This window comes from Neolamprologus multifasciatus, chromosome 10 (assembly GCF_963576455.1).
Source record: "Neolamprologus multifasciatus chromosome 10, fNeoMul1.2, whole genome shotgun sequence".
NCBI lineage: Eukaryota > Metazoa > Chordata > Actinopteri > Cichliformes > Cichlidae > Neolamprologus > Neolamprologus multifasciatus.
The window spans coordinates 5658151-5685835 of NC_140448.1; the positions used below are offsets into that span (position 1 = coordinate 5658151).

Below are 27685 nucleotides of genomic sequence, written 5' to 3' on the forward strand. Positions count from 1 at the left end.
CTTAAACAACTCCTAAGACTTAACTGTAACTGGATTTAAAGGTCTTTTTTTGATTGCATAAAAAAACAATTTCCAGTAAAAACAAGAAATAAAATCTTAATTATAACCAAGGGGCAGAAAACCAGAAGCAGGAGTCCAGATTTATGCTGAGATGCCACATCTATCCAAACTTCCCACTGCAGAATAAACCTCAGACGGATATTTCCTTTGTTTTATTACAAACAAATACATTACAAAACTCTCACATCTGAAGGCAACTTTTTTTCAGTGCCTGAGAAAAAAAGGTCGCAGCACTTAAAGTTAAAAAAATATGCTTACAGAGGTCGAAGAAAACCCCCAAAAACATTTAACATTTTCATTTTTGTACTTTCTACAAATGATCACAGAGCACATGAACACAGAGGCAGTGTTTGGAGTTGTTGGTTTAATCCAGTCCCTTTGAACCATCCAGAGTCTGTGTTTGCTCTATAGTCCGTGAAGGGTGCAGCTGATAATGTCCATGAAGGTGGCCTCTATGCAGTAACAGAGCTGCACATCAGGGTCAGCCCCACCCAGCTCCTCTGCTGTCTTCTGGGGTAGCGTCAGCTTGCAGGGGTGTCCTCCTGAGACCTCAGCCTCCAGTGGTTTCTCCTTAAGATACTGCAAGCCTGAGTGAAAAACAAGTGGTTTTCTTTAGTAGATCTAAACTCATCTACACAAATTATTCTATGTCCAATAATCTGTCTCTCTTCCACAGCATGTCTTTATCCTGTCTTCCTTCTCTCACCCCAACCAATCACAGCAGATGGCCCCGCCCCTCCCTGAGCCTGGTTCTGTCGGAGGTTTCTTCCTGTTAAAAGGGAGTTTTTCCTTCCCACTGTCACCAAAGTGCTGCTCATAGGGGGTCATATGATTGTTGGGTTTTTCTCTGTATCTATGAAGCGCCTTGAGGCGACTTTTGTTGTGATTTGGCGCTATAGAAATAAAATTGAATTGAATCGAAGCGTCCAGAAATGCTGAATAAACACAGTAGATTAAGCCTGTCTGCAGTAGCATACATGGACAACACCTTTAAATGTCTATGGTAGGTATACTCCTACTACACATTCACTAGATCCAGTGAAAAACATGAGCTGTACATCCACAGTGAGTACAGATCCAACAGCAGTGACACCAATACAGAGCTTCACACCCTCAGTCTGAGGAGCAGACACTTGGTCTTTATGTGTAAGGCAACATCAGGCTTCAAACACATCAAAGCTAATAAATGATGAAGGGTCTTTCTCATAATTCTTAGACATTTAGGACAGAAATGATCAGATGGCTTTAATTACAACATCTGGATTGTGGATTTTTAAAAAGACGAACAAAAACGATTTGGGTCAAAATATTTTTGTGTCAACGGTTACATTATTCCGCCAAGAAAATGAGTAATCATGCTTACGCGCGATAAAAGGATCGATGTCCCTGGCTTTGGTGGCCACGTCCGAAGAACAAACCTGGCCCACTTGTACTAAGAGAGCTGCCACGTCATCGTAGAGCGGCGGGAACGCCTGGCAGAAAGCCACCAGGCATGGCAGGGTGGGCATGAAGAAGAGGAAACGCTTGGCACGAGTCAGCACTGGGAGGCAAAACACAAATACACAATTAACACTATACACAAGGCTGATAAACAGTTACAGTGTAGAGAAATAATGTTGCACTAACAGCTAAACACCAGAGGATGGCAGCTAAACACAGGGATGAAAACATCTGTGTGCCAACAGCTGATTCATGTACAGTGCAGGCAGCAGATGATGAACAGATGCTAAAAGAGGAAGTATATCACCACATGCATGAGCCTGAGTGTTTACTGACCTGTAAGAAGTGTGCCCATGACACTGATGGCCAACCGGGCCACACTCAGGGACTTGGGGAGGGCGTACTGGGTGCACAGATATGACAGCAACTGGATTGCAAAGATCTGCAGGGACACACGATAACAACAGCGAGACATTTAATACATTTATTTATGTAGCAAATATGCAAACAGTCAGCAGAGCAGCGAGCAGAGCTGGTTGGAGAAAATAAATAAATAAATAAAAGCACAACAGTGTAAGAGAGGCTCTGGCACAAACCCAGGGCGAGTCCAGGAGTGAACGCCAGAAAAGAGAGGGGAGGGAGGTTGGGAGGCCTCACCTGCTTCTCCAGCTGGGGCTGGGCCAGCAGCTCCGGGATGAAGTCCAGACAGATATGGATGGAGGGAATGCCTGCCACAGTTAGAGGCAGCAGAGCTTGAGGGTAACCCTGGCAGACGAGAGGAAACAGGAAACGTGGAATTAATCTAGCAGCATAAGCAAGAAATCGCAAATAAGCAGCTCATTTATTCAAATAGTCGTCTATGTAAATGAGCGCTAGCTAAACATGCGTGTGTGCCGATGCACACTGCAGCAGCTCGGCAGCTCCTGCTCGGCAGCTCCTGCTCGGCAGCTCCTGCTCGGCAGCTCCTGCTCGGCAGCTCCTGCTCGGCAGCTCCTGCTCGGCAGCGTGGATGGATTACTGTGACAGGAAGCGGTTTGATGAAGTCCACCATATGGCTGACTGCTGCTTCTGGGAGCGCTGCACTCACTTATTACTTACGCCGCGGCACAATCTGATGACTAATGGGGTCAATATGATTCGGATCTTCTTGAAAATCGCATTGAAGGTATTTCTGCTCTACGGTGTAATCAATTATCAATGACTGTGATGCTTTCAATAGGAAAATGTGGAGGGATGCTACAAGGATGCCTAATGGCACCATAAACCTGCCAGCATTTCACAATATATTACCTGAAAGTGGACCAACTTGGCAATGTTGGGGTCGGCGATGAACATTTGATGCAGCAGACAACAGATGAGACACTGCACCTCCCTCAAATCGCTGAGCAAACCTCCCTCTGGCTCCGCAGCCTCCACGCCCCCCTTGGCTGCGGGCCCCAGGCTTCCCTGTTTCGGTTTCCCTGGCACGGGGCCCCGAATGCTCCTCAACAGGCTGTCTGTGGTGGCCCCCAGCTGCTGCTCTTCAGAGGTTGGCAGGCACACCTCCAGAAGAATCTGCACTGCTGCGCTGTCCTGCAGTTGGACAAAAACATGGATTTATAATGACTTTGCGCCGTCACACTTTAGTGTCTTTTTGCATTTTTTGTTTTACTGAAACACCAGTAAGATCGAAATTTCACATAAAAATAAGATTTGCAAATTTTGCAGTGTGATATTTTGGGGGGATGAAGAAACAACGTGATGCAGGAAACAGGGTTAAATGACCTGCGCAGATAAAAGAGCGTTCTTTAGCTCCTCCCTGGTGACCTCCGGCGTATCCGGTTGTCCCGGCACACCGAGGCTCGACACGGTCTGGCTCTGTCGATCAAAGTCGGCCGTCTCCTTCAGGTGACATTGGAGGTAGGCCTTCGAGGCCAGCAAGTAGCCGTTCAGCATGTGGAGGACAATGTCCATCAAAGGAGGACACCTGGCCAAAAACAAATAGTGTTACCTGACAATTAATCACAGAACCAAGTCTGCCAGAGCTTATCTTTATATTCTTACATGCTGTAGTTTCTATACATCAATACAACCATTATAGCCTAAATGTTAATAACATGTCTGCATTAAGTCCTTAGTAACTACATTTCAGAGGCTTATCCCTCAAAACTGTAAATAACAAAAAGTTGCACAAACTAGTTTCCCACCACAGGAAAATTATTTTGAGTGTCTTCATAGTTTTATTTTTGAAATACACCAATTTTTATACACTGCAGGAAAAATGAAAATAAATATTATGATGCAAATTTGCACAAAAACAGCATCAAAACAGATTATTTCCAGCAGTTTGAGTTTGAGCCTCCCAGACACGATACAGAACGGCATAAACTCAACATTAATTTTAAAAATACCTGCATATCTTTGTAAATGCCCTACAGGACAAAAAATACATTTTCTGTGAAAATGATGTCACTTCCAGTTCCGGGCAGGTCATGGCGGACATGCGACAGTTCACGCTGACGTCTATTCCAACTAGAGATGGCACGATACCACTTTTTTATGTCCGACACCGATATCATAAATTTGGATATCTGCCGATACCGATATGAATCCGATATAGTGTTTTTTAATCAATAAAACGTTTTTTTAATATCTTGCTGCATTTTGTATAAGTTTATACTCAAGTTTAAATAAACAACAACACTAAAGCTATTCTGTTATACCTGTATGTAAAAAATACACTGCGCCCAAAATATTTCATAGTTCAGCAACACTGATCAATCTAATAAACGTAAACCTGCTCCATCCTCCCTATTCTGGTATTTTAAAGAGTACTTAGAAAAACATTTTAAGCAACCAAACTAATAGGGTTGCAAACTCCCAGCAAAAAAAAAAAAAAAATAGGGAACCACCCCCCACCCTCCACCTCATGATGCTTAATCGATGTAATCAAATTTAATTTGATGCAAGGGGAAAAATGCACAGAAATAAATTATTTTTCAAGAATAATTAAATAGATTCAACATCTTTCTTCAACAGAACTGCACAGATGGTATCTTCCCAAAGGAAAAAGTACTATAGCTTACTAGGGTATATTAGACTTAACAGTTACTATATACAGTAATGGACTTCTATATATTTTACATCAGATTAAAACTTTGGGTGTAAGATTCAGATAATTATTTATTAAAAGCTAGACATTTTAAATGAGAATAAGAAAGAAAAGTATGTCTTTGTGCCCCCTTTTCCCTGTTCATGCCCTATCGGCCCCCCTGGCTAAACTTTGCTAGATCCGCCCCTGCACAGTTACGTCAGCTGTAGAAAAAGATCCTGGTGTAGAAATAATATTAAATAAATTCTAACAACAGCTGATCATGCTGAATAGTGCTGCTGTTGTTCAGCCGCTGGTTTCCTCTTTCTGGTGCAAAGTGGGCCAAAAACAAAGAAAAGAGACGGAGTCGTGACAGAAAAGCCGATCAGCTGATCATTAAGCAGTTTCACGATTGAAGTAGCAGCAGGAGAGAGAGAGAGAGAGGCAGTCGCTCCAGGTATGGTTGTTAAGCTCAACGCTGGAATGCTTTACAAACATTCAGAGATGAACTTACACACTTGCTTTACTTCTCTCTGGGAAAACTTCCTCGGAGATGAAATGCTGGTTTGCTAGCAAGGCTACAAATACACACAGCCGCTCTATCACGTGATGCACACTGCTGCTACGTGCTACGGTTATGAGCCGAGTTACGCCATGTAGCAAGTTTTGTGAGGTGCTTTTTTGATATTTAATGGATCGGATTACATTTTTTATTTCTCGCCGATATCCGATCCAGTAATTTGGGTCAGTATCGGACCGATACCGATACGTAATATCGGATCGGTCCATCTCTAATTCCAACATAGGAAGTGTTACAAACAGCTGATCGGATCGGCAAAGCGTGTTTCTGGAATATTATGTTTTTGTTGCTGCAAACGCTTTTTATGCAGTTTTTGCAAAGCTGTGACCGAGGACAAGCTGATGGCATAAGATGTAAGTACAACTCCTCCGGTTTCATATGCAAAAAAAATGATTGCGCTAGCTCACGTGGTTGCAGAGCTACCGGGATTTAAAAATAGTTACAGAAAACAGAGCGTGCCCGCGCTGCGCGGTCATAAAAGGTTCATCTTTTGTATAAGAAGAAATTCTTTAGTTGCGTTCAGTGAAAACGTGGACCACATGAAAGCCCACCTACTGCAACACGTCTGAGACTGTATGTGTGAGTCCATGCGTGGCTTTTTGTAGTCACCTGTACACTCTCTGATCACAGCGCAGCACGATGAGAGGATCGACCATCAGGTCGTTCTGGGTGTACCTCTGCTGCCTGAGCAGCTTCGCTGAAGGTTGGAGGGCGTTTACCGTCATCACCCACAGCCTGTGACACAGACACACAATTTCATTCCCACCACACAAAGTTTTGTTAACTGAAGCACCGACTGTACCGGCTTTCAAAGAACTCTGACGTAACTAAGACTAAGAAATACTGCCTTGTTAAGGGACAACATTAAAACTGCTCAAAGTCAAACTGACAGTATTATGCCCAAGATTAATATTCAGAGTAGAGCAGGGCGATATGACCAAACATATTTATCACGATATACATTTGAAAATTTGCGATAACGATATAACTGACGATATAATTGACACTATACTAATATATTTTCACTTAAACAAGCAGCTGTTTTTTATCTGCATTAAAGTTATATAAACTAACAGTGCAAATGCAAATTCCTCACTGACAGTTTAACCAAAAGGCATTTCCAGTGGAAACTGGCCGACATATCCTCAGCATAACCATGTATAATATCCACTGAAGTTAAAAAGAGGTTATACACACACAATACGGTAATATTATGTTGAAGCACAGTACGTATCACTCCACGAGGCTCCGCCTACGATAGCTGTAATGCTCCAACAATCCATCAAGCGGTGCGGCTTCGTAGCTTAGCAAAGTCGCACTGAAACATTTGACAGATTTTCGAGTGCCGTGCACATAAAATCGTTTCGAGGTCAGTAAACACAACCAGAGTTCATACATAAGGCACACGGGATTATAAGGGGCTCTGTCGACTTTCAGAAAAATCAAAGGATTGATTTTAAGTGCGCCGTATTTTCCAAACAACACGGTAATAACGACGGCCCGCTAGCACGCTCCCTTACATCTCCCCCTCAGTCTTCCTGCCTGAGCTCGTCTTGTAACAGGCTCCTTTTGGTAGCTGTGCTCCTTTGAGCCCTGCAGCAGCGTGAGGTTAACCTCATCTGTCCAGAGTTCACACAGTCGCTCACCTCAGTGTCTTTGATCTGTTTATACAATAATCACTGAGCAGACAGCTGAAAGTTAAGAGCAACATCTGCTGCTCTACAGGTTTCTACAGCCCTGTAAGCCTTTTACTGGAAACATGTATAATTATTATTTAACCAGCAGCAGTAGCAGCGGGGGGGTGGGGGTGGGGGGTTCATTCACTTCAGTGATGTCAAATTCTAATTAGTGAGGACAAGAAAATTCTTTAGACCAATTTTAGTTACTCAAGCGATTCCATTAATGCTTTAAGGCACAAATTCCTGACTGCATGTCCGGAGCACGTACCTGCGGGGCATCACGGTGTTCAGACCCATCCAGAGCTTGTTGACGGTCTGTAGTATACGACGAGGCACAGCAGGCTCCAGCAGCAGAGCCGTGCTGGCTGTGAGGGCCTCCGCGTAAGGGATCAGGTCTCCGGGTGAAAGCAGCGTTAAATGTTCCAGGATACGCATCAGCCTGGGACTACCTGACGGCAACTTCTGGAAGGCTGGGAGGAAAACAAGCTTTAATCTCTGAGGTACGAAGCTTTGGCTGCATCTCCATCACTGTACAACAAGTGCACAGCACAATATCATAAATACACTTGAGAATTATCGTGCGATTGTCCGTTGAGGTTAATCAACAGATTCCTTTAGCAGCATGGATGCATTTCAAGAGTCAGAGAGGAAAAATGTAAATCACAGATTAAATCCTACAAATGTATGGCGCACGTAAAAAAAGTTTGCAGGTGCAAGTGTTTGAAATTTATTTTGAGTGAAGAAAATTCATTCCTGTGTGCAAAAACTGTATTTCAGTGTTTGCTATTATCCACACACACAACAGCAGCTCCTCTCACTCAGTTTTTGCATTTGCTCGCGCTCGCAACGTGTTGCTCTCGCTCTCTCAACGTGTTGCTCTCGCTCGCTCAACGTGTTGCTCTCGCTCGCTCAACGTGTTGCTCTCGCTCGCTCAACGTGTTGCTCTCGCTCTCGCAACGTGTTGCGCTCGCTCTCGCAACGTGTTGCTCTCGCTCTCGCAACGTGTTGCTCTCGCTCTCGCAACGTGTTGCTCTCGCTCTCGCAACGTGTTGCTCGCGCTCGCAACGTGTTGCTCTCACTCTCTCAACGTGTTGCTCTCGCTCTCTCAACGTGTTGCTCTCGCTCTCTCCACGTGTTGCTCTCGCTCTCGCAACGTGTTGCTCGCGCTCTCGCAACGTGTTGCTCGCGCTCTCGCAACGTGTTGCTCGCGCTCTCTCAACGTGTTGCTCTCGCTCTCTCAACGTGTTGCTCGCGCTCTCTCAACGTGTTGCTCTCGCTCTCTCAACGTGTTGCTCTCGCTCTCTCAACGTGTTGCTCTCGCTCTCTCAACGTGTTGCTCGCGCTCTCTCAACGTGTTGCTCGCGCTCTCTCAACGTGTTGCTCGCGCTCTCTCAACGTGTTGCTCACGCTCTCAACATTTCTGCCCGTGCGCGCTCAACTCTTCCTCTACACCGTTATATTTGTGCCACAAAACCAGCCAATCACAGACTTGGATGCAAAGAAATCTGATTGGCTGTTCTGGTCTCCAATCAGCTCGAAATGACGAAATGCAATATCCCAGAATGCATTTGTCCAAAACTCAAACGAGGCAGTGGCAGAGGAGCACAGAGGGGCGGAGTTTGAAATATTAATCTTTCTGGGTCACAAAATAAACTTTTAAGATATTTTCATGTCAGAATGTTTCTGTGTAAACTTCAAATATCTGCTCGATTCATCAGGACGTCACATATTTGCATAAGTGCTCTGACGTTTTCAGAGATGCCTGTTACCCACCAGCTGACCGCATAGCTGGACTGGCCATTGGACATTTTCCCGGTGGGCCGATGGTGATGTTTCATTTTTGTTTGTTTTTGGGCTGGACCAATTACAGTACATCCGTATAGAAGGGGAAAGGAACGCGATTAGTCCCGGACTTCAGCTAGAATCAAAAAGATTCAAAATAAATTTCTCCTCAAAATACGACACTTGCACCTGCAAACTTTTTTTACGTGCGCTCAGAATAGTGGCACAAAAATAACGGCATACAAATGGAGTAAGCTGTTCAGGTTAAGAGACAGGCTCCGCAACAACTATGTAACCATCACTCAGTTCAAACAAAAACTTAAACTACACTGAAGATCAGAGAAACACAAATAAACGAGACGCCAGCTCTCTGCGGTTTGTCGTGCAGCGTCACCGACATCTACTGAAACTGTTGATCCTTCAGCAGTTGTGGGATCAACACAGCATAAAAGATTAACCTCAAAGATTACAGATTGATAAATGATTTTATTCCAACCTAAGACAGATAATCTGGCATTTCACTCGCCCAACTGTGACGTCTAGATTAGCGTCAATGGTGCTAGTAAAGCAATCAATTATCTGTCTGGGTTTTTATTACTTTAAAATGTTTCTCTCTTTAATACATACATACATTGATCAATACATTGATCAATGTATTGATCAATACTAATCAATACATTAGTATTGATTAGCTACATCTTAAATCTCCTGTGCTCACCCTGGTGAAGCTGTCTCTGGGTGTATCTACAGGTGTTGCTGGGAAGCATCATCTTCCTCAACAGGGGCAGGGTACCGGTCACCTCCTCCGCACACACCCAGTCCTCCACGAGGCATAAATGTGGGTAGTTGGTAGCAAGCAGTCTTAGTAGGGCCGAATGCAGACCTGGGATCAGTGAAGAAACTGCGTTCAGTCTACAATAATCAAATATTTTTTACCTTTTCTCCATGTGTTTAGTAAGAAAAAGCCAAACGTGACTCTCACCCCCGAGTTCCTGCTGCAGCCCCTGGGCCTGGGTAACTAAGTACTTAATGGGGATCTGGTCCATCAGGGCTGCAGAGTAGGATTTTGGCTTCTTCTGCATCAGGGCTTAAAAAAAACAGAAAAAGAGGAAAACAGGACGAGTGAGTGGATCACAGCAACGATACTAAATTAAATACTAAACAGAGTGAAAATGTGAAGCAAAATAAGGACGCGATGGAGGATAAATGTTTTATTTGATTGTGTGAGGACACCAGAGCCGCTGTGCCGATGCGTGCGGGAAGCTGAGGTGATTTTTCATTGACGTGGGTTCATTACCACTGCTGATGGGCTTCATTACTCCTTCCTTGAAGGCTGAGAGAGCACTTGGGTAAACACAGCAATTAAAGAGATGGGCATAAACTCTCACATAAATCTGGCCTAATGAAGGGCAAGAGGAGAGCTCGTCACGGGAGAGAATAAACACTGACTAGGCTAACTGCTAATGCTCAATCTAACCTACAGCTGTCCTAGTTAGCTTTGCTCCCGCAGCCATTGTACTTGGCTCTTTGTCAGCCAACCATTTATTCTCTATGAAGCAGCCAACACTCAGTGCCAAGAGAGAAAAGGATGAATGACTGCACATCCAGAGCATCTCCTACAACTTAACAGAGGACAAAAGGTTCCTTTTTCTTCTCACTTGCTGACAAATTCCCTTCATCATCCACACAATGCATTCTTCAGTGAGGAAAATGACAAAGGATGCAATTCAGACAGGCACAGAAAGAGAAAATGAGAAGCAGGAGGGAGGTGAGCCAAGAGCACAAAGGGAAGCCAAACACATCGCAGTGTTTTTGTTGGGAAACAGCCTCGTACATACCCAGCTGTTTGGTGCTAGCCAGCAGGTTCTCCTCATATGACAGGATGTAGTACAGGATAAGCAGTTGGGTGGTGATAGAGTAGCGCTGCCGTCCTGCTCGACTACCATCCGCTTGCTAAAGAGATCACCAGCAAACATGGATATAACGGTTACAAACCTATTTCCAAACTACGAAGATCAAAGTGAGCAAAATTATGGATTATGAAAGTGTAATTATGTTTCAAACAAAACTAACAATAACCCATCAAATGCACTGCACTGGTGTTTTGTAAGGGTGCAGATTTAGCTTTGGAAGCGACTTACTCCTGCAGAGCTCTGGAAGACATTGAGGATTTCCTGCTCTGTGATTGGCTGGTTGGTGGCCTCTGGGTTCGCCTTGGAAGCTGGAGTAAGGATGGAGTTGATATAAGCATCAATTAGGGGAATAAGTTGGGTGTGGATGGGTGTCGTTGTCTCACAGAGTTGGCGATAGATCCAGTCCTAGAAGGTGCACACAAGGGCAACAACACAGTTTCAAACTACTGTGCAGTAGCACAAAGTTACGCAATAGTCACAATCAGCCATAACGTTGTGCGCATTACCTTAATAGACACTTTGTGCTTGGTGAAGGCTCGGCTCCGAAGCAGCTGGTAGATGCAGTGAATGGGAAGAAATCCTGTGATGTTGGCACTTAGGTTGTTGGTCACTGCAACCCTGACTGCATGAGCTGTAACCACCTGCACAGCCAAAGTCACACAACTGTTGTTAACAGCTCAGAAATGTAAAGACTATAAACATTTGTGCCACATTTCTTTTGTACCGCTCCTTGACAGGAACATTTACATGGGCCCAACCGTTATCTGTGGCCAAGTTTCTATGTTTTGAATCATTATCGAAATAATATAGTTGCTCCGTGGTGCAGTGGTTCAGTAACACTGTGAGGAACCTTGGAGTCATTGTTGACCAGGACATGTCCTTCAACGCACATATTAAACAAATATGTAAGACTGCGTTCTTCCATTTGCGCAACATCTCTAAAGTTAGAAATATCCTGTCTCAGAGTGACGCTGAAAAACTAGTTCATGCATTTATTACTTCCAGGCTGGACGACTGTAATTCATTATTATCAGGAAGTCCTAAAAACTCGCTGAAAAGCCTTCAGCTAATCCAAAATGCTGCAGCAAGAGTCCTGACAGGGACTAGAAAGAGAGAGCAGATTTCTCCTGTTTTGGCTTCCTGTTAAATCCAGAATTCAAAATCCTGCTCCTCACATACAAGGTCTTAAATAATCAGGCCCCATCTTATCTTAATGACCTTGTAGTACCATATCACCCTATTAGAGCACTTCGCTCTCGCTCTGCAGGCCTACTTGTTGTTCCTAGAGTATTTAAAAGTAGAATGGGAGGCAGAGCCTTCAGTTTTCAGGCCCCTCTTCTGTGGAACCAGCTTCCAGTTTGGATTCAGGAGACAGACACTATCTCTACTTTCAAGATTAGGCTTCAAACTTTCCTTTTTGCTAAATCATATAGTTAGGGCTGGACCAGGTGACCCTGAATCCTCCCTTAGTTATGCTGCAATAGATGTAGGCTGCTGGGGATTCCCATGATGCATTGAGTTTTTCCTTTCCAGTCACCTTTCTCACTCACTATGTGTTAACAGACCTCTCTGTGTTGAATCATATCTGTTATTAACCTCTGTCTCTCTTCCACAGCATGTCTTTATCCTGTCTTCCTTCTTTCACCCCAACCAATCACAGGAGATGGCCCCGCCCCTCCCTGAGCCTGGTTCTGCTGGAGGTTTCTTCCTGTTAAAAGGGAGTTTTTCCTTCCCACTGTCGCCAAAGTGCTGCTCATAGGGGGTCATATGATTGTTGGGTTTTTCTCTGTATCTATGAAGCGCCTTGAGGCGACTTTTGTTGTGATTTGGCGCTATATAAATAAAATTGAATTGAATTGGTTAACACATTCACCATATATGTGAATGATGGTTAATTTAATTCTGTTAGGAGATGAACCCCAGCCAAGTGCACTCCTAGTCCCAATGCCAGATAAATGGGCGGGCAGCATCATTAAGAGCAAAGGGCATCAAATGTGTGCCAAATCAAATATGCCGATCCTTGGGAAATAAGGGAGCAGCCAAAAGTAGCTCCTGACTTTAATATCAAATTGAATCTGAAAAAAACAGTTTAAAAGGTTTTGCTACAAAATAGGGTTAAAACTATCCAACCATCGTTGCCATTATGGGATTTACTGGTTCAAGACTCAAGGTGTCCGATCTCTCTAATAACACTGTTTAAGAAGCTGACCCCATGACACAGACAGATGTGTGTGATGCTAACAGTCTATACTGGTGTGACAACTCTGTTTGCCAACGTCAAGCAGTAATAACCTAAAGATATCAAAGTCAAAACTTTCTGTGTTTCCTATGAAAAAGCTTTCAGCAGCAGCCCCCCCCCCCCATTGGTCTGATAGTAAACAGTGAAACCTGAAAGGATGGAGGTGTTGATCTACATCAAATCACTGACAAAAACGGTGGTTGCCCAGTAACAATACACAATGATGGACTTGTAATACACATACACACCTGTTCAGTGAAGATCTCCTGTGTGAAGATGGTCTTCATCTTGCTCAGTGAGCTGGGCTTGATGGCAATCTGCAGGAATTACACAAAAACTATGAAAAGCATCCAGAGTGGCAGGCTCGCTGTGAGTGAAAACAGCCTGTAGGCAGCAGCGCTGCTATTTTGTAATTCCCTCTTTTCATATTTCATAAGAAAAATTCTACATGGCAAGCACAACACTGAACTGAGAGGATTGCCCTGGGGGTGGAAACAAACAGGCTCTAAATCCAATTACATTACACATCTTAGTGGGAAATACAGTGAGACAGGGAAACTACTTAGCACACAGACAAGAAACAATAGTGCACTTAATAAGTAATAACACTGAAAACTGGCTGCAGGGTATAGAGCAGCTAGCTGGATACGTGCATGCTGCAAAGGTTTCATTAGTGATGTAGTCTTTATATGCACCACTGCTGCAGCAGAAGAAGGGGCCAGTGGCTGGTCAGCCAGACTGATGTATTGATCACTGCCTCCCTCCCACCTTACCTTCATCCCCAAAGTAGAGCACACCAACTCAATAATGGAGCTGAGCTGGTTGCTATGGAAATACATGGCAACCAGTAATAGCATCTCTCCAAAAGAAGCAGATACGCCTGCGGCGCTGTAAGGAGGAAGACAAACACACAGGCAGGAGAGGCAAGTGAGAGAAGACATTTAGGTTTGTCGCTAAGCCTTCATGTTGCAGGACAGAATTTAAATAAAAGTGATTATGACCGTTACATCAGCCCACACACCCGAACCTTCCTCTCACAGCCTTTAGGTTAGTCAGACAAACCTGTCAGATTTATGCTTTATGGAGTCACAAAAACACGGATTCATATTCAAAGCTGAAGGAGCTGAAACAGGTCAGACTTCACACAGGAAAAACAAATCTCAGAGGAACGAGTTCAATACGTAAAGATGATTTAATACTTTCAACTTCTTCTGGGAACGTTTTTGTTTCCTTGGTCACTTGGTCAAGGAAACAGAGTGTGTATAGGCATCCTTAGATTATCTGCCCTTCCTTATTCATCCCTCTTCATCTGGCACTAAAATCTATCAGAGCTGAATTAAAGGAATGTTCAAATCCGGCGTGAATCCACTGATCCTTGTCACTTGCATCATCAGCACTGGAGCAACAACAACGGGCCAAACTTGGAGATGCACATAACTAATGTAACTGACTAATAATGTCCAATTTTCAAAATGAGGTTCTTGACTTTAAAGTGCCCTCTGATGTCCATGTCTGCGATCCTGGATCTCATGAAAAAGACACTGAACAGGCCCAAACAGAAATCTGTGATAAGCCTACAGGCAGCTTTGGTTTTAGCCGTAGCTGGTTAGCAATTCATATTTCTAGGACAGGTATGCTGTGGTTGTTTAAAAATAATACCTGAGATGGATGGCAGGAGTAGAAAAGACACCATACAGCTATCTATGTATGTCAGATATATACCAGTCGATGTCAGCACCAGTTACAACCAATCAAAACTGGCGAGGAAGCTGACATGTAAAGAGCTCAGCACCTTTTTCTTATACCGACACCAAACTCGGTGAATGGTGCTGGCTCTACTTCCTGAAATTAATTTAAGAAAATTAAATTACATTTTTTTAAAAACAAATCTGCTGATTCTTCATATGAAAGGAGGTCACCACCACCAGCAGCTGTGTATATGTTTCACAGCATAGACAGGATCAGCACAGAACACTAATACTGGATCTAACATGTGGGTTTATGTTGCATTATAGACTAATTCTGTAAAGACATCATCCTATTACAGCTGATGTGATGAACATTTAAAGCTTACGACATATAAAATCAGTACAATAACGTGTGTGTCACAATAAACAGTGACATGTGACAGCTTCCTGTGATGAATTTTACTCTCTAATCTTTTGCGTCGTGTCTTTTTATTGTTACCTTTCAAAGTATTCCTCCTCTTTGATCATCCAGCTGAGCCACATGACCATCAGTTGTTCTTGCTCTGGAGTGCTGCACAGGCACACAGAGGATAATGCTCAGTCAACATATAAAGAGAATACTATTAATGCCAAAAAACACCGACAGGGCTTTTTGGTAAGCAGCGGGCAAATCAAAATTCAAGACCACGGGCAGCTAAAAAGAGCTTGTGATCCCTGGCCTGTTTGTGTTGGCTGACATCTAAAAGTAAGAGTCAATAAACTTTATGTACCTGACTAGAGTAGGAAAGGCCAGCAGTTTGCAGAAGGACAAGGAGACAAAGCGAACGCCAGCAGGAGTGGCAGGAGGCCGGCTGGTCATCAGCTGCAGTAGTTGCTCTGCTTCCTCATCTGTAGGTCTGGAAGCAAACACAGCCATTAAAATACATTGTTACATTTAGTGCATTAAATATTGATTATAAAATCAAATGTAACAAAAGCTATCATGACCTTTGACTCACCTGAGACCTGCAATACCCATGAGGGCGCAGTACAGTCGGAGCAGGGCGCTGGCCTTCACCACGTGCTCCTCTCTGAGGCCAGAGTACCCCGAGCCTCCTTCCTCCTCCATGTCGCCATTATTGGGCACATGGGTGCTGCGCGAACGCGGCAGGATGGCGACGAGCTCGAGCAGCAGCTGTCTGCGCATTTGCCACAGCACTGAGCTGCTTTCCCTCTTACGCTGGCAGGATCGAGTGAGGAGAGGACACCGTTTAACTTTCATGCTTCCACCGCTGGGCCTTGGTCAAAGTTTGCCCAAGTTCATGTACAAATCTGATAATTATGATCATTAACTGACTCGTTGCATGAGCAGCAAGTTGCCAGGAAATAATTATGAAAAAATTACAAATGAAATAAACGTAGAGGAACATTTTAGGACATTTGTCCAATGCCGAGCAGAAGCTCCGTTCCTCCTCAGAGGGAGCTTTATCGCCTAAAGCCCAACATTTTATGAAAGGGAAATTTAAACAAATGATGACATTTACAGTGAAAAGCTGACTCAAGCGTGTCTGCGCTCCATAAACTGCAAGAAATGCCAGCAGATAGACAGACTCGTGATCTCCTTTATATCTGCTGTGATATTTTGAATGTTAGCTTAAATTTGGGGCAATCCAACTCGAGCGCTGAACACCGAGTAATACAAGAAAGATGCTCCCACCAGGATCTCATTTTGAATGTCAGCGAGTGTTTGTATTCCTGCCTGTTCTTTAAAAACATCACAGGAACAATCCAGCATGTCGAGGACATTTTGGGTGGTCCACCTCCTGCACCTGAAGGAGAGACTGTTTATGTGTTGTCAGGAAATACGAGAGCAAACCGGGGCCTTACCTGTTGTCCATTGCGAATGAACATACTGAACCACGTACGGACTTTGCTATTGGTGCCGAGCAGCAGTCCGCTGACGTAAGACACAAGAGGACTGACTGCCTCATCTGCTGCATCTGGTTTATAATCCAGAGTGAGAGCCACACCCAAACCAGGCAGGTGACACTCCTCCACCTGGAACACACAGAGCCCCCACAGTCAATTACAGAGCGTCACCTGTGCTATCAAATATTAATCATGTTCATAATGACTTAGTCTATGTTTGTTTGGTTATCACTATGGGCTGATGTGTTCCCGGTCTTTGCAAAGACTCGCGTCTCCAAGGTATAGCTCAGGGCTCTCGAACTCCAGTCCTCGAGGGCCGCTGTCCTGCAACCTTTCCATGTGTCTCTGCTGCAGCTGGATACAATTAGTAGGTCATTAGCAAGACTCTATAGAACTTGACTGCATGCTGAGGTGGCAATTCAGCCATTTGATTCATGTTACAGCAGCTCATGACTGAATGAACACGGTGCAATAAAAGCATTGTTAGAATTACATTGTTCCAAACACATTTACTTGAGCAGGGTCAGAGGTCGCCACCTCAGCATGCAGTCAAGGTCTATAGAGTCTTGCTAATGACCTACTAGTTGTATTCAGATGTGTTGCAGCAGGGACACTGGCCCTCGAGGACTGGAGCTCAAGACCCCTGTATAGCTCTTCTTACTGAGGGGAAACATGAGCAAAGAAGCTGTCTTGCTAAGTGAGTGATTATGAGCCAAAACAAGGTTTGAAAATAAAGGAAATTTAAAAAAAAAAAAAGGGGGAACTAGCAATATGGGTGTTGTTCTAATACAAGCCTGCATTGCTGTATTAGTGTCGTCTTCTTTTCCTGTGCAAACGAAATATCATTGTTGTTTAACCCTTTAAGACCTACCATAGAACCAAGTCCGCCAGAGCTTATATTATATGTTTACATGCTGTGGAGCCATTTTTGGGAGCATTTCAAGTTGCTATACATCAATACAACCATTACAGCCTAAATTTTAATAATATGTCTGCATTAAGTACATAGAAATTACATAAATTGCAAAAAAGTGCAATAAACTACAAAAAAAATGAAAATTGTTTTTGCTTTTTTAACATTTATTTCTAGTTAGAGAAATTTAAGAGGCTTATCCCTCAAACCTGTAAATACAAAAAAGTTCCACAAAATAGTTTCCCACCACAGGAAATTTATTTTCAGTGTCTTCATAGTTTTATTTTTGAAATACACCAATTTTTATGTACTGCAGGAAAAACTAAAATAAATATTATAATGCAAATTTGCAAAAAAGCAGCATATGCATCAAAATAAACTATTTCCAGCAGTGCAATATGAGTCCTAAGCATCCCAGAAACCACACAGAAAGTCATAAAGTCAAAGATAACTTTTAAAAACACCAGTATAGGCTCATGAGGCCTTGATGGTAAAAAAAAACTACATTTCCGCAAAAATGACGTCACTTCAGGTTTCGGGCAGGTCATGGAGGACATGTGATAGTTCGTGCTGATGGACGTAGGAAGTGTTATGAACAGCTGATCGGATCGGCAAAGCGTGTTTCTGGAATATTATGTTTTTGTTGCTGCAAGTGCTTTTTATGCAGTTTTTGCAAAGCTATATGTGGAAGGAAACTGTGACCGAGGACAAGCTGATGGCATAAGATGTAAGTACAACTCCTCCGGTTTCATATGCAAAAAACATTATTGTGCTAGCTCACGTGGTTGCAGAGCTACCAGGATTTAAAAGTAGTTATGCAAAACAGAGCGTGCTGCTCTGACCGGCTTTAAAGGGTTAAATTCACTATTCCTCGTCATCCTACTATTAATGTTTACTTTCTAACATCACGCGTTACTTGACCTTGCTGGTTGCGAGCTCTACTGCCCTTCTCCAGACATTGTTTTCAGCACTGGATCCCATCAATTCCCAAACCTTGTTGTCTGAGACCACAGAGTCCAGCCAAGTACGAGTTCTGCTAATGAATCATTCAGCAAGGCAACGAATTTCTTCTGCCTTGTTCAATAGCCGACCTTGTAACCTCTATGAGCGATAGAAAAAAAGACTCATTTCTCCCCCTCGGGGACAGCATCACTAAGAGCACCACAACATAAATGACTAAACAGCAAAATCCTCTCACTTTTACTGCCCTCTATCAGTGAGTTGATTTAAGCAGAGAAAAATAGTTCCCTGCATAGCAGAGCCGGTCGTTAGTCAAGTCTATAATAACCAAAGAGTGATGTTTAGGAGCTAAAAGCAAACAAACGTCTACAGCTTACAAATGATTCATCATTTAACAAAGTGGTGTAAGCAAAACATTTGTCTATCAAACTGATTTTCATTCCTGAAATCTGTGCATGACTCTTACATCACCAGCTACGTTTAGCGAGGCAGAGAAACAGATGAGCTTTGCTGGGGTGCCGCGTTAAATTTGTTACTAAGAGAAACTGCAAAATTATGGAAGATATGTTTTAACGGCAAATAATTATATTGAGCTCACAATCAATATTTAATGCGGCTATGTTTCTGCAAACACAACCGTCGTGCTATCCAAACATTTAATCAGGAGAGCGCTTCATAAAAAAGGAGCAGATGCTCCAAATGTGCTGGTGCGAGTATTAATTTTATTTTATACATGCATAATTAATGGGATGAAACAGGGCAGCAGAATGAATGTTGCAGAAAACGTGCATCCAGAGTAGGAAAGAGCAGCTAGTGGATGAGAGAACTCATCTCTCATCTGAAATAAATGATTTTGGGATGCTGTAAATAAAGTGAGTTCATACTAACAGTATACCTACCACCATAGCCCGGATATTGAGAGCCTGCGAGGGATTCATCTGACATAGCTGCCGGAGCGCTTCAGTCCTGCGCCGCCCACCTACGCTCTCCTCATCCTGACGCTCTCCGTTCTTAATCAGACCTCTGCACACTGCAACACAGAGAGGCACGCTGAAACACTGGACTTTCTGCTCACTATATCCTTACAGCAAATGAGGAGAAACGTATGCAGACTGTATAATCTGAATACTCCCAGATCCCAGTTATGTCCTTCAATACACAACAGCCATGATTACATCAATTCTCTGGCATATTTGTCCTTCACTCTCCCACTGTATGTTGTTTAACAGTAAACTTAGTAGCTGGCATTATGGCAACGCTTTGAAATTGAATTAGTTTCCATCTGTGCTGCTCTTGGATCATTCATACACCATTGATGAGGCGGCGGGGTGAAGTCTGGCTGCCAGCTGGTGTTTAACATGGCAAACCTTACAAACACTTCATCCAAGGATGAATTCATTGCACTTTCATGTCAATGAAAGAGTAGCTGCAGCAGCAAAGCCAAAAGGAATCAGATGATGCCGCTACGCAGCATCCTGCGCCTGACGTGGCTCTGACACTCTGTGATAAGGAGACAGTGAGTGTTTTATTCCAGAGAGCCTCTCAAAGGGCTCTCGTGAGTCAGGGTGACATAATAATAATGTTCATCATCAGTCAAAGACAAATGCCTGCACACTCGGGCCGCTGCCATGAACAGAATTAAGAACAACACATATAGTTGTAGATATCAGTGTGTAAATCTAATACAGTGAGAAACCTTTGAGGTAATCTCAGGTCCTGTTTCCTCCACACTGACTGACTATATCCAACTATTCCTGTCAATTAATCAGCCACTCTATTTTCCATTATCTGCTGACAGAATGTGCAGCGTTGTGCAACAGATGAATTACCTTCATTGAAGCTGTCAGGAACATTGGCAACCAGCAGACACAGAAACCAGTCACCATTGCGGACGTGAAGCAAAGCCTCGGCCACATCCACGATCGGCAGGAGCGACGGCAGCTCTACGACGGAGAAAATCCAAACACACGTCAGACGGCAAAGTCAAGGAAACGGATTCTTTTCAGACTAGATTTACAGAAATATTTGTTATTTTAAATATGCTGCATTATTTCTGAACTCTCGGGAGCAGTGGATTATTATTTCGATTATTTCGATTTTTCAGTTATTTTGTATTTATCAAAAAGGGTTTGCTTGTTTTAATCAATTTTAAATCCTGCTTTTTATTTGTTTTTGTTTCTAATGTCTCTGTAAAGCACTTTGAATCACCTTGTTGTTGAATTGTGCTGTACAAATAAACTTGCCTTGCCTATTTTGTATTTATCAAAAGGCAACTCACTGCCTTTTACACGAAAAAGGCTGTGAGGCTTTGGGAGTGGCTGGCTGCAGACTGCTCTTCAAGCAGAAATCAGCTACATGACAAAGTGCTGTAAACAATTAGTGTTTGAGCTTCAGCATGTTTTTAACACGTTCCCAACAGAGCAGCAAGAGATGTTTTTCTTTATTTTGATTTGCCGCTAATGAGAATTTTTTTATTTGTAGATTTTGTAGAGCTCCCTACAACGTGAACCTCTCACCTGTATGTTTAAAATGTTGTTCAATCCAATTCAATTCAATTCAAGCTCAACAATCAAATGATCCGCTATGAGAGCAAACACTAGGCAACGGTAGAAAGGAAAAACTTCCTTTAAACAGGAAGAGACCTCTGACTGAACAGGCTCAGGGAGGGGCAGCCATCGGTCATGACTGGTTGGGGGGTGAGAGGCAAAAGAAAAGGAAAATGAGAGCACAATTTAGCTCTGTGTTGCTCACATTGCCTAAAATAAACAACATATGGTTTTCTGGACTGTGAAGGAAAGTTTTCTGTGAGGTGACTGAAGACGCCGAGCGGATGCTTTTCAGTGCATTTCTGGTTTAAATGAACTCTGTCGGGTAAAAGAATGGAGTTGTTGAAAAACCTCAAGCATTGATGCTCAATAATCACTCCAGCAAAGTGGTCGACAGCCTTTCTAATGCTGGCGTTCACGATCTTCCTGTCCTTATTGATTTTGCCTGGATTTCCATATCTCCACACTTGACGCTCGTTGATGGATGAATATACAATTGTCATTGAGGGGAACTCTGTGCAGTTGCATCAATTCCTTCTCATTGACACAAGAAAGTTGATAAGCAGACATGAGTCCCAAAGCATTGCCCCAAGCACGGATTACCAATGTCAGGTGGTCTCTGTGTGGATAGCTCCTCATAAAAACGAGGAAGGCTCCAGCACATCCCTCCTTTGCCAAACCATTGGACGTTGGCATTAAGTCCGAAATTTTCTCCTCTCTTTTGCGTCACTCTCGCCTCGTCTGATGTAGCTTGACCCAATGATCCACACTTTTGTTTCTCCCTTCTGGAGATTCTCTCAATGTCAATACATGGGAACCTGTTAGAGAGGCCAGGGTTGCAAAAGGGATGCCGGAGAACCTCCAAGGGTGTTATGCGCTCGTGTGCATCCAAGGCCAACATCTCTTTAATTAAGCTGACAAATAAGCTTTGGCCATCTTCTGGTGCTCGTCTAACCTTTGTTATTTGTTCGAGGTCCTCGAGACGTTTAAGTTTTATGTATCGAGTCTCCAGGGATGGATATCCTGTCTCGTACTGAAATTGTTGTTCAGTCTTATCTGTCCAGCGCTGTTGCTTGTAGTCGTCTTCAATGAGATAGTCAGTGTAAATGCCAGAGTCTAGAACATGAACTGGTGGCTGACGCTGAGTCTCTATGAGGAATTTCAGATAATCATATTCATTCTCCGCAGCATAGAGTGGCACCCCTGTAACAAACCGACACCCTTTACCTGTCTGTAGTTGAATTTCCCACATTTCAGTCATTCAGTGATTAAAAGAATATGAACCTTCAATATTCATTCAGATGTTTTGTTTTTCTAAAAAAAATTTAGTCAGCTTTTTCTAATGTACATTTTAACATCATCTACTTTCAAACTTTGAAACTTCTTCTGTGTGAACTTCAGCTTTCAACAGTTTATCTTTCAGGTGAATTATTCAGTATATTTCAGCTCTAGGGATGGGTACCGGTATCCAGTGGTTCTGACATAAACTGTAGTAACCAGACCGAAAAGCAGCGCACATTTCGGTGCTTTTTTTTCCTGAGCTGTGATACACTTTAGATTCTAGCCAATCATTTTACGTTTCCGAGGATAGTAGGCGGGTCCAGGTACGTACGTTCTTTTAGAGCAGAGCTACAGATTAAAAATGTCCAAGGCGAAGCGGTCAAAGTCTGGCTGTACTTCACAGCAAAAGATGCAAACTCAGCAGCTGCAACAAGTGCTTTAAGCTGATACTGTGATACTGTCAAAGGAGGTAACACCTCAAATCTGATGAAACACCTGGCGACGCATAGCGTTTTTTTAAAAGCCGAGAAATGCGCCGTATTTGATAGCTTGCTGCGAGACCTCACACCGAGCACATCTACTGCGGGTGTGGTGCCTGTTATCGGACCGGAGTTAGCAACATCCCCCAAAAACCTGAAGAGGAGAGTCCTGGCCCCTAGCCCTGCCAGTGTAGCAGAAATGATGAGGATGATGATGCAGCAGCAGCCGTTCTTCTCTGCGTGAGTAGCTTAATGTTGTTCGTGTGTAATTTACGTTGAGTAGGCTAACCACGTTATTACATTAATGCATGTAAGGTGAACTAGCAAACACCATCATAGCTACATGCGGCTGTCTTCTTGTTTGATGGCAGATACTCCCTTCACCCTGGACAAAAAGGCTAAAATGACCAAAGAAAAAGTGGAAAACAGTTAAACATGAGAGGTTTTTGGACAAAGTTTGTGTTTTTTCCATTGTTTAAGCTGCTTCCAGCCAAGAGTGATACCATATATGCCCCATAGCTGCAGAAAAGGCTAACATTGTTATCTTTTTACAAAAAAACAGCTGAACATGAGAGGTTTTTGGACCAATTTTGTGTTCTCCATTCTTTAAGCACCGTTTAAGCACCGGCACCGTTTCAAAAGTACCGGTTTGGCACCAGTATCGGATAAAACCTAAACGATACCCATCCCTAATCAGCTCATTCAACATTTTTAACTTAACATTCAGCAATTGTTTCATTTCAGCTCAAAACATTCGACTATCAGCATTCACACTGCAGTTTCTTCAGAAAATGCATTTTCTAGTTTTTGAATGTTGCTGCATTAAATGCAATGCTATTATAATGTACCTGCAAACAAAATGATATTTTTTCTTTTTTACCTGCTTGTAAAATGCAGAGGACGTCCGCAACCTCTTCCAAGTACACAGGACTTTCAAAGAGTTCAGAAGACTTTAAGAAAAACTCTCCATTTGAGTCTGCCACCTGAGAAACAACACGGGAATGTGAAACAGGCCACAGGGATGCGTCACCCAACTCACCCTATTAGATGAAGATGGATCTACTAAAGGACAACAGCAGCACTGAGACGCAGTTAATTTCATTCCAAGCGAGAGCAGCTGGCAGAGATTCAGTCGTAATTCTGATAGAAACTTCAGTTAATGAAGTTAAAGTTAAAGTTAATGAAAAGTTAAAGAAAGCAGCACAATCTTGTTTCTGTAGTCCACAGGTGACACTCATTAATATGATTCATACTTTCATTTCTTTACATATACACAGCTGTCTCAGGTATACGTGACATGTTTGTTCCACATTTCTACAACGCGGCTGCTCAGTTATCATCGTCATCATCAGTGTTCAGAGATTATAAGGGGAGCTTTGACTGTACCTTGTTCATGATAGCCAGGAGCTCACTGAGGGTCAGACGGAGCCTCCTGAGGGGATCACTGTGTTCAAACTCCAGAGTTAGGCCGTGCTGCAGCTGTGACACCAGGATGCTTTCTGCATTAGAGCCACCTGCCTTGTGCCTAGCAGAGGAGACAGTACATTATTAGGGGTGCAACAATACTCGTATCGATATTGAACCGTTAGATACAGTGCTTTCGGTTCGGTACGCATATGTATCGAACAATACAAAATTTTTAATTTATTTTATCAACTTTCCTTCTGACGGTGCTGTCTGTGTTGAGCGCTCAGTGGATCTGCGCTCGACTACTCCGCCTAGGCTGCACTGTCGAGTGCAGATCCACTGAGCGCAGCGCAAGCTAGCGAGACAGAAGCTAAGCTCGTTGCAACATGGCAAATTGAACCTCCCCCACCCTCATTCAGATCTGGCGTTTGGAACTATTTTGGTTTTCATGTGACGTATGACCCTGAAGGTAAGCGTGTCATGGACTAAAGTAAAACAGTATGTTGGATGTGCCAGCAATGCTCAATTACATGGGTGGGAACTAGCTCGTTAGCGCAGTTAGCTCGCTAACGTGTTGACGCCGTCCAGCCCCACGGACGGGGCGATCCATGGTAGCTCGTTAACGGAGATTTGCCGTGTTGTGGCGTTAACGTCATTTCAGATTAACGCTGACAGCACTAGTGGGAACACAACGAATATGACTGCACATTTACTCCGACATCATCCTCGTGCAAAGACAAGTGGAAGCAGACAAAAACAACAAGCACGCATGCTACAAACTTTAGCCGAGTCATTTAGACAGCCGTTAGCACATGATTCTCCTTATGGGGACCTGATATGTTTAATATGCTGCTGAGAATATAGCCCAGAAGAAGCGTATAGTAGAGCTTTTATTTTGGAAAGAGCCATTTCTCTGTGATAAACTCTCTTTTCCAAAGATGAGTGATTTCTCCATCAGATAGATTTATTTTTTATTACTTTGTTGTTTCAGCAACATTAAATTTAAAAACTGTATGTTTGAGTTAAAATATATATTTATAATTTTAATAAATGATAAATTAGAAAAGAATGAACATTTTTTTGTATCGAAAAAAAATATCAACCGTCACACCAAAGTATCGAACCAAACCATGAATTTTGTGTATCGTTGCACCCCTATACATTATGTATACTGCTAAAATGAACTCCAAGTAGGCTTTTTTTTTTTTTTTAACACAGTAACAAATATAGCTGTATATGTATGACCCGATAAGCAGCTTTTCCCACCCTGTAACCCACTACTGTGCCAGTATATAGTGTTACCATGTGAGAATAAGTCATACCTAAGCTGCTGCTCCTTCCGTGCATCCTGCTCCAAGGCATGAAAGTCAACAGACAAAAGTGCTACAATGGAGTTGACGGCTTCAACCCCAGAGAGCAGGCGGAGGATAAGCTTCTTGTCCTGTGCCCAGGACTGGCTCTGATCAGCGGGGGCACATAACGCCATCCTCACCAAGCAGGGCAGCAGCAGCCTCAGCTCCGGATCACTTAACGCAGCCAGGCGCACTACATCCACCTTCTGCATGGCTTCAAAAGCATAGGAGCTGACAAACTGCAGCCCTGCACTGTCTCCCATCGCTCCGTGCATACACCTTGGGGGAAAAAGACAAAACTGACAGTTTAAAGAGGAAAACTGGATGCATTTTTTTCTACAGTCTGCTAGTCTGTTTTCAACAGTACATACACTTTAAGTTACAGAGCTAACGGTTGTCATAATGTGACCATTTATTCCTCGATATACATTTTTAACGCGAGAGTAACTTGTACGCTGATGGTAATGATTTTGTTTGATAACTTGTTCATAGGTTTAGTCACTACAAACAGAAAAGCTGTTACACGCCACTAAAGAAACAAGATAACAGCCGTCTATAACCACTAACTGAAGCAAATGCTAACAACTGCTGGGAGTAATACATGAACTAGTGTTTTCTGGGTCCTTGTGAAAATATCATCTGGACTCACCTGCAGAAATCTTTAATATATGCCTTTTAAAGCACCAGGATTTCGGCTAAAATCGCTCGAACTCTTAGCCGGGTTTTTTTAAGGCTACATATAAGCTAGCAGTAGCTAACACTCATTCAGTTCGCTTCTGGAAAGACTTTTAGCATGCTACTAGCAAGCTAAGAGCTAAAAGCTAGGCTAGTTTGTCACAAGACAACCTTGAGTTGACGGGTCCGTCTAAGCTATAAAGTAAGTGTAACATAAATACACGAATTCACAAGAACGCCCTTACCTGGCTCATTAAGATGACACGTACTGTTTTAAACAGTTATCACTGCGGAGGCCTTCAGACGTCAGACTGTACCGTCAGCCCCCGCGGTCGCACGATCTGGGAGAGCCCCAAGTCAATAACAGAGGAACTTGTCCTGGATTGTGCCGGCACGTTTGTGGAAACGTCTTTGCCGTTGTTTGGTACTTTCACTCCATTATAGATACCCTAAATCTCATCGTTACCCACAGGGAACACCGTGGATATTGTGAAAGCAAAAGCACTATTGTCGCCGGTGCCGTGAAACAGCGATGACTGAACAAAGACTATTCCAGCTGCGCGTGCTGCGAGCGCTCTGATCATAGGCGCGTGCTATTCTTTCACAGTTACAGCTAATTACACACGCTTTAATTTTCTATAGTTTGACTATGTTATAACGGACAGACAACAATGGAAACGGTTTATTCTAGCTTATGCCAGACTGGTGGAAATGTTAAAATAATAATATGTAGTATTTTGATTACACTAATGTTTTGCAAATACCGCTTATGATGAGATATTAGGGCTTTTAGATTCCTGCCCATTTCTAACTCCATTTAATCTTGATTTGTACTTACCCAAACAGTTTCTGGTGTCAGAATAAATTCCACATTTTGAAGAATATACAGACAGCAGTTGGTGAGAAGTGAAGGAAAACGGAGAGCAGGACCCGTTTATCCCTCTGTTGCTGACAGCGAGAAGAAATGCAGAAAATTATCAAAAGAATGAACTGCCAGCTGCTACTACATGCCACCCAGGGGCAACTCAGCAATTTACAAGCAAGATATCCCACTCAATGGCTCTGCGTGGTTATTCCAATGCCCTTTCCCACATGTGAATAGTGTGGTAACAAGCTTGCAGAGATATTGATGGTTACTGCAAACAACCATGATTTTCCAAAAAGAAAACATGGCAAAATAAACTTTCATAGATTTATTAAATATTGAATGTATTTATCTACACTCAAAATAAGACCAAATACATTTTAATGGTCAAATTTTCCAAACCAGACGCTGGCTAATATGAAAGATAAAGAGCAACATCAGTAGATGGAGGAAACATCCGGACAGAACATGTTTCTCTTTGCACAAACACTGCATGTCCAACGGGCAGCCATCCATAACAGGGTCATTTACACCACACATTTACTTTCACACTGAAATGGGAGTGGTCTAAATGTGTCCATAACCAATCAGAAGTGGTGCCAGGAGGCAGACCTCAGCCAATGGGAGTACGGAGAGCTGCGCTACAATAAAGGGATGTGCTCACAGTCTTGCTTTCATTTTCTTCTCGAAGAAAAATAAACGGATTAAAAAAAGAAATCAGATTAAACCTGAGGTCAGCTACTTCCAAGAGATGCCAATAGTTGTCACTCCGCTCCGCTATTGGTGTCCTGGTCCAACCGCACATCACAGCCCCCCTCCCCCAGGCAATAAACACAAGCACAGGAAAA

At 43.1% G+C, this 27685-nt stretch overlaps 3 protein-coding genes across 5 annotated transcripts in view; 1 reads left to right on the forward strand and 2 right to left on the reverse strand.

Annotated features, from left to right (window-relative positions):
• Window positions 1–27685, forward strand: part of nherf4b (NHERF family PDZ scaffold protein 4b) — a 350895-nt gene that overhangs the window by 54444 nt on the left and 268766 nt on the right. The window lies entirely within an intron of this gene.
• The window catches only part of med13a (mediator complex subunit 13a), a 139260-nt gene that overhangs the window by 40050 nt on the left and 71525 nt on the right, over window positions 1–27685 (reverse strand). The gene's annotated exons all lie outside the window — the stretch shown is intronic.
• On the reverse strand, window positions 198–27571 carry ints2 (integrator complex subunit 2). 3 transcript variants are annotated; one of them, XM_085173999.1, is made up of 25 exons: window positions 26811–27571; window positions 25268–25576; window positions 23925–24063; window positions 23419–23521; window positions 20062–20175; window positions 19132–19262; window positions 16318–16488; window positions 15450–15670; window positions 15222–15347; window positions 14951–15022; window positions 13537–13651; window positions 13012–13080; window positions 11031–11165; window positions 10753–10929; window positions 10450–10564; window positions 9594–9698; window positions 9330–9494; window positions 7098–7299; window positions 5760–5885; window positions 3265–3466; window positions 2791–3072; window positions 2158–2265; window positions 1837–1942; window positions 1424–1600; window positions 198–647 (listed from the first exon to the last, which is right to left on the reverse strand). In XM_085173999.1, exons 2-25 carry the CDS (start codon window positions 25570–25572, stop codon window positions 466–468), a joined length of 3648 nt encoding a protein of 1215 aa, XP_085030125.1. In that variant the 5' UTR covers window positions 25573–25576; window positions 26811–27571; the 3' UTR covers window positions 198–465. The 3 variants fall into 3 exon arrangements, with proteins under 3 accessions (XP_085030125.1, XP_085030124.1, XP_085030126.1); XM_085173998.1 differs by lacking the exon at window positions 26811–27571 and adding an exon at window positions 26218–26785; XM_085174000.1 differs by lacking the exon at window positions 26811–27571 and adding an exon at window positions 25947–26196.

Coding starts and splice junctions, on each gene's coding strand:
- ints2 (XM_085173999.1), bottom strand. CDS start 25,572: ATGCACGGAGCGATGGGAGACAGTGCAGGGCTGCAGTTTGTCAGCTCC. Junction 13,652..14,950: donor GAGGAGGAATACTTTGAAAG/GTAACAATAAAA, acceptor TCCTCCTTACAG/CGCCGCAGGCGTATCTGCTT. Junction 10,565..10,752: donor TCTTCCAGAGCTCTGCAGGA/GTAAGTCGCTTC, acceptor TGATCTCTTTAG/CAAGCGGATGGTAGTCGAGC.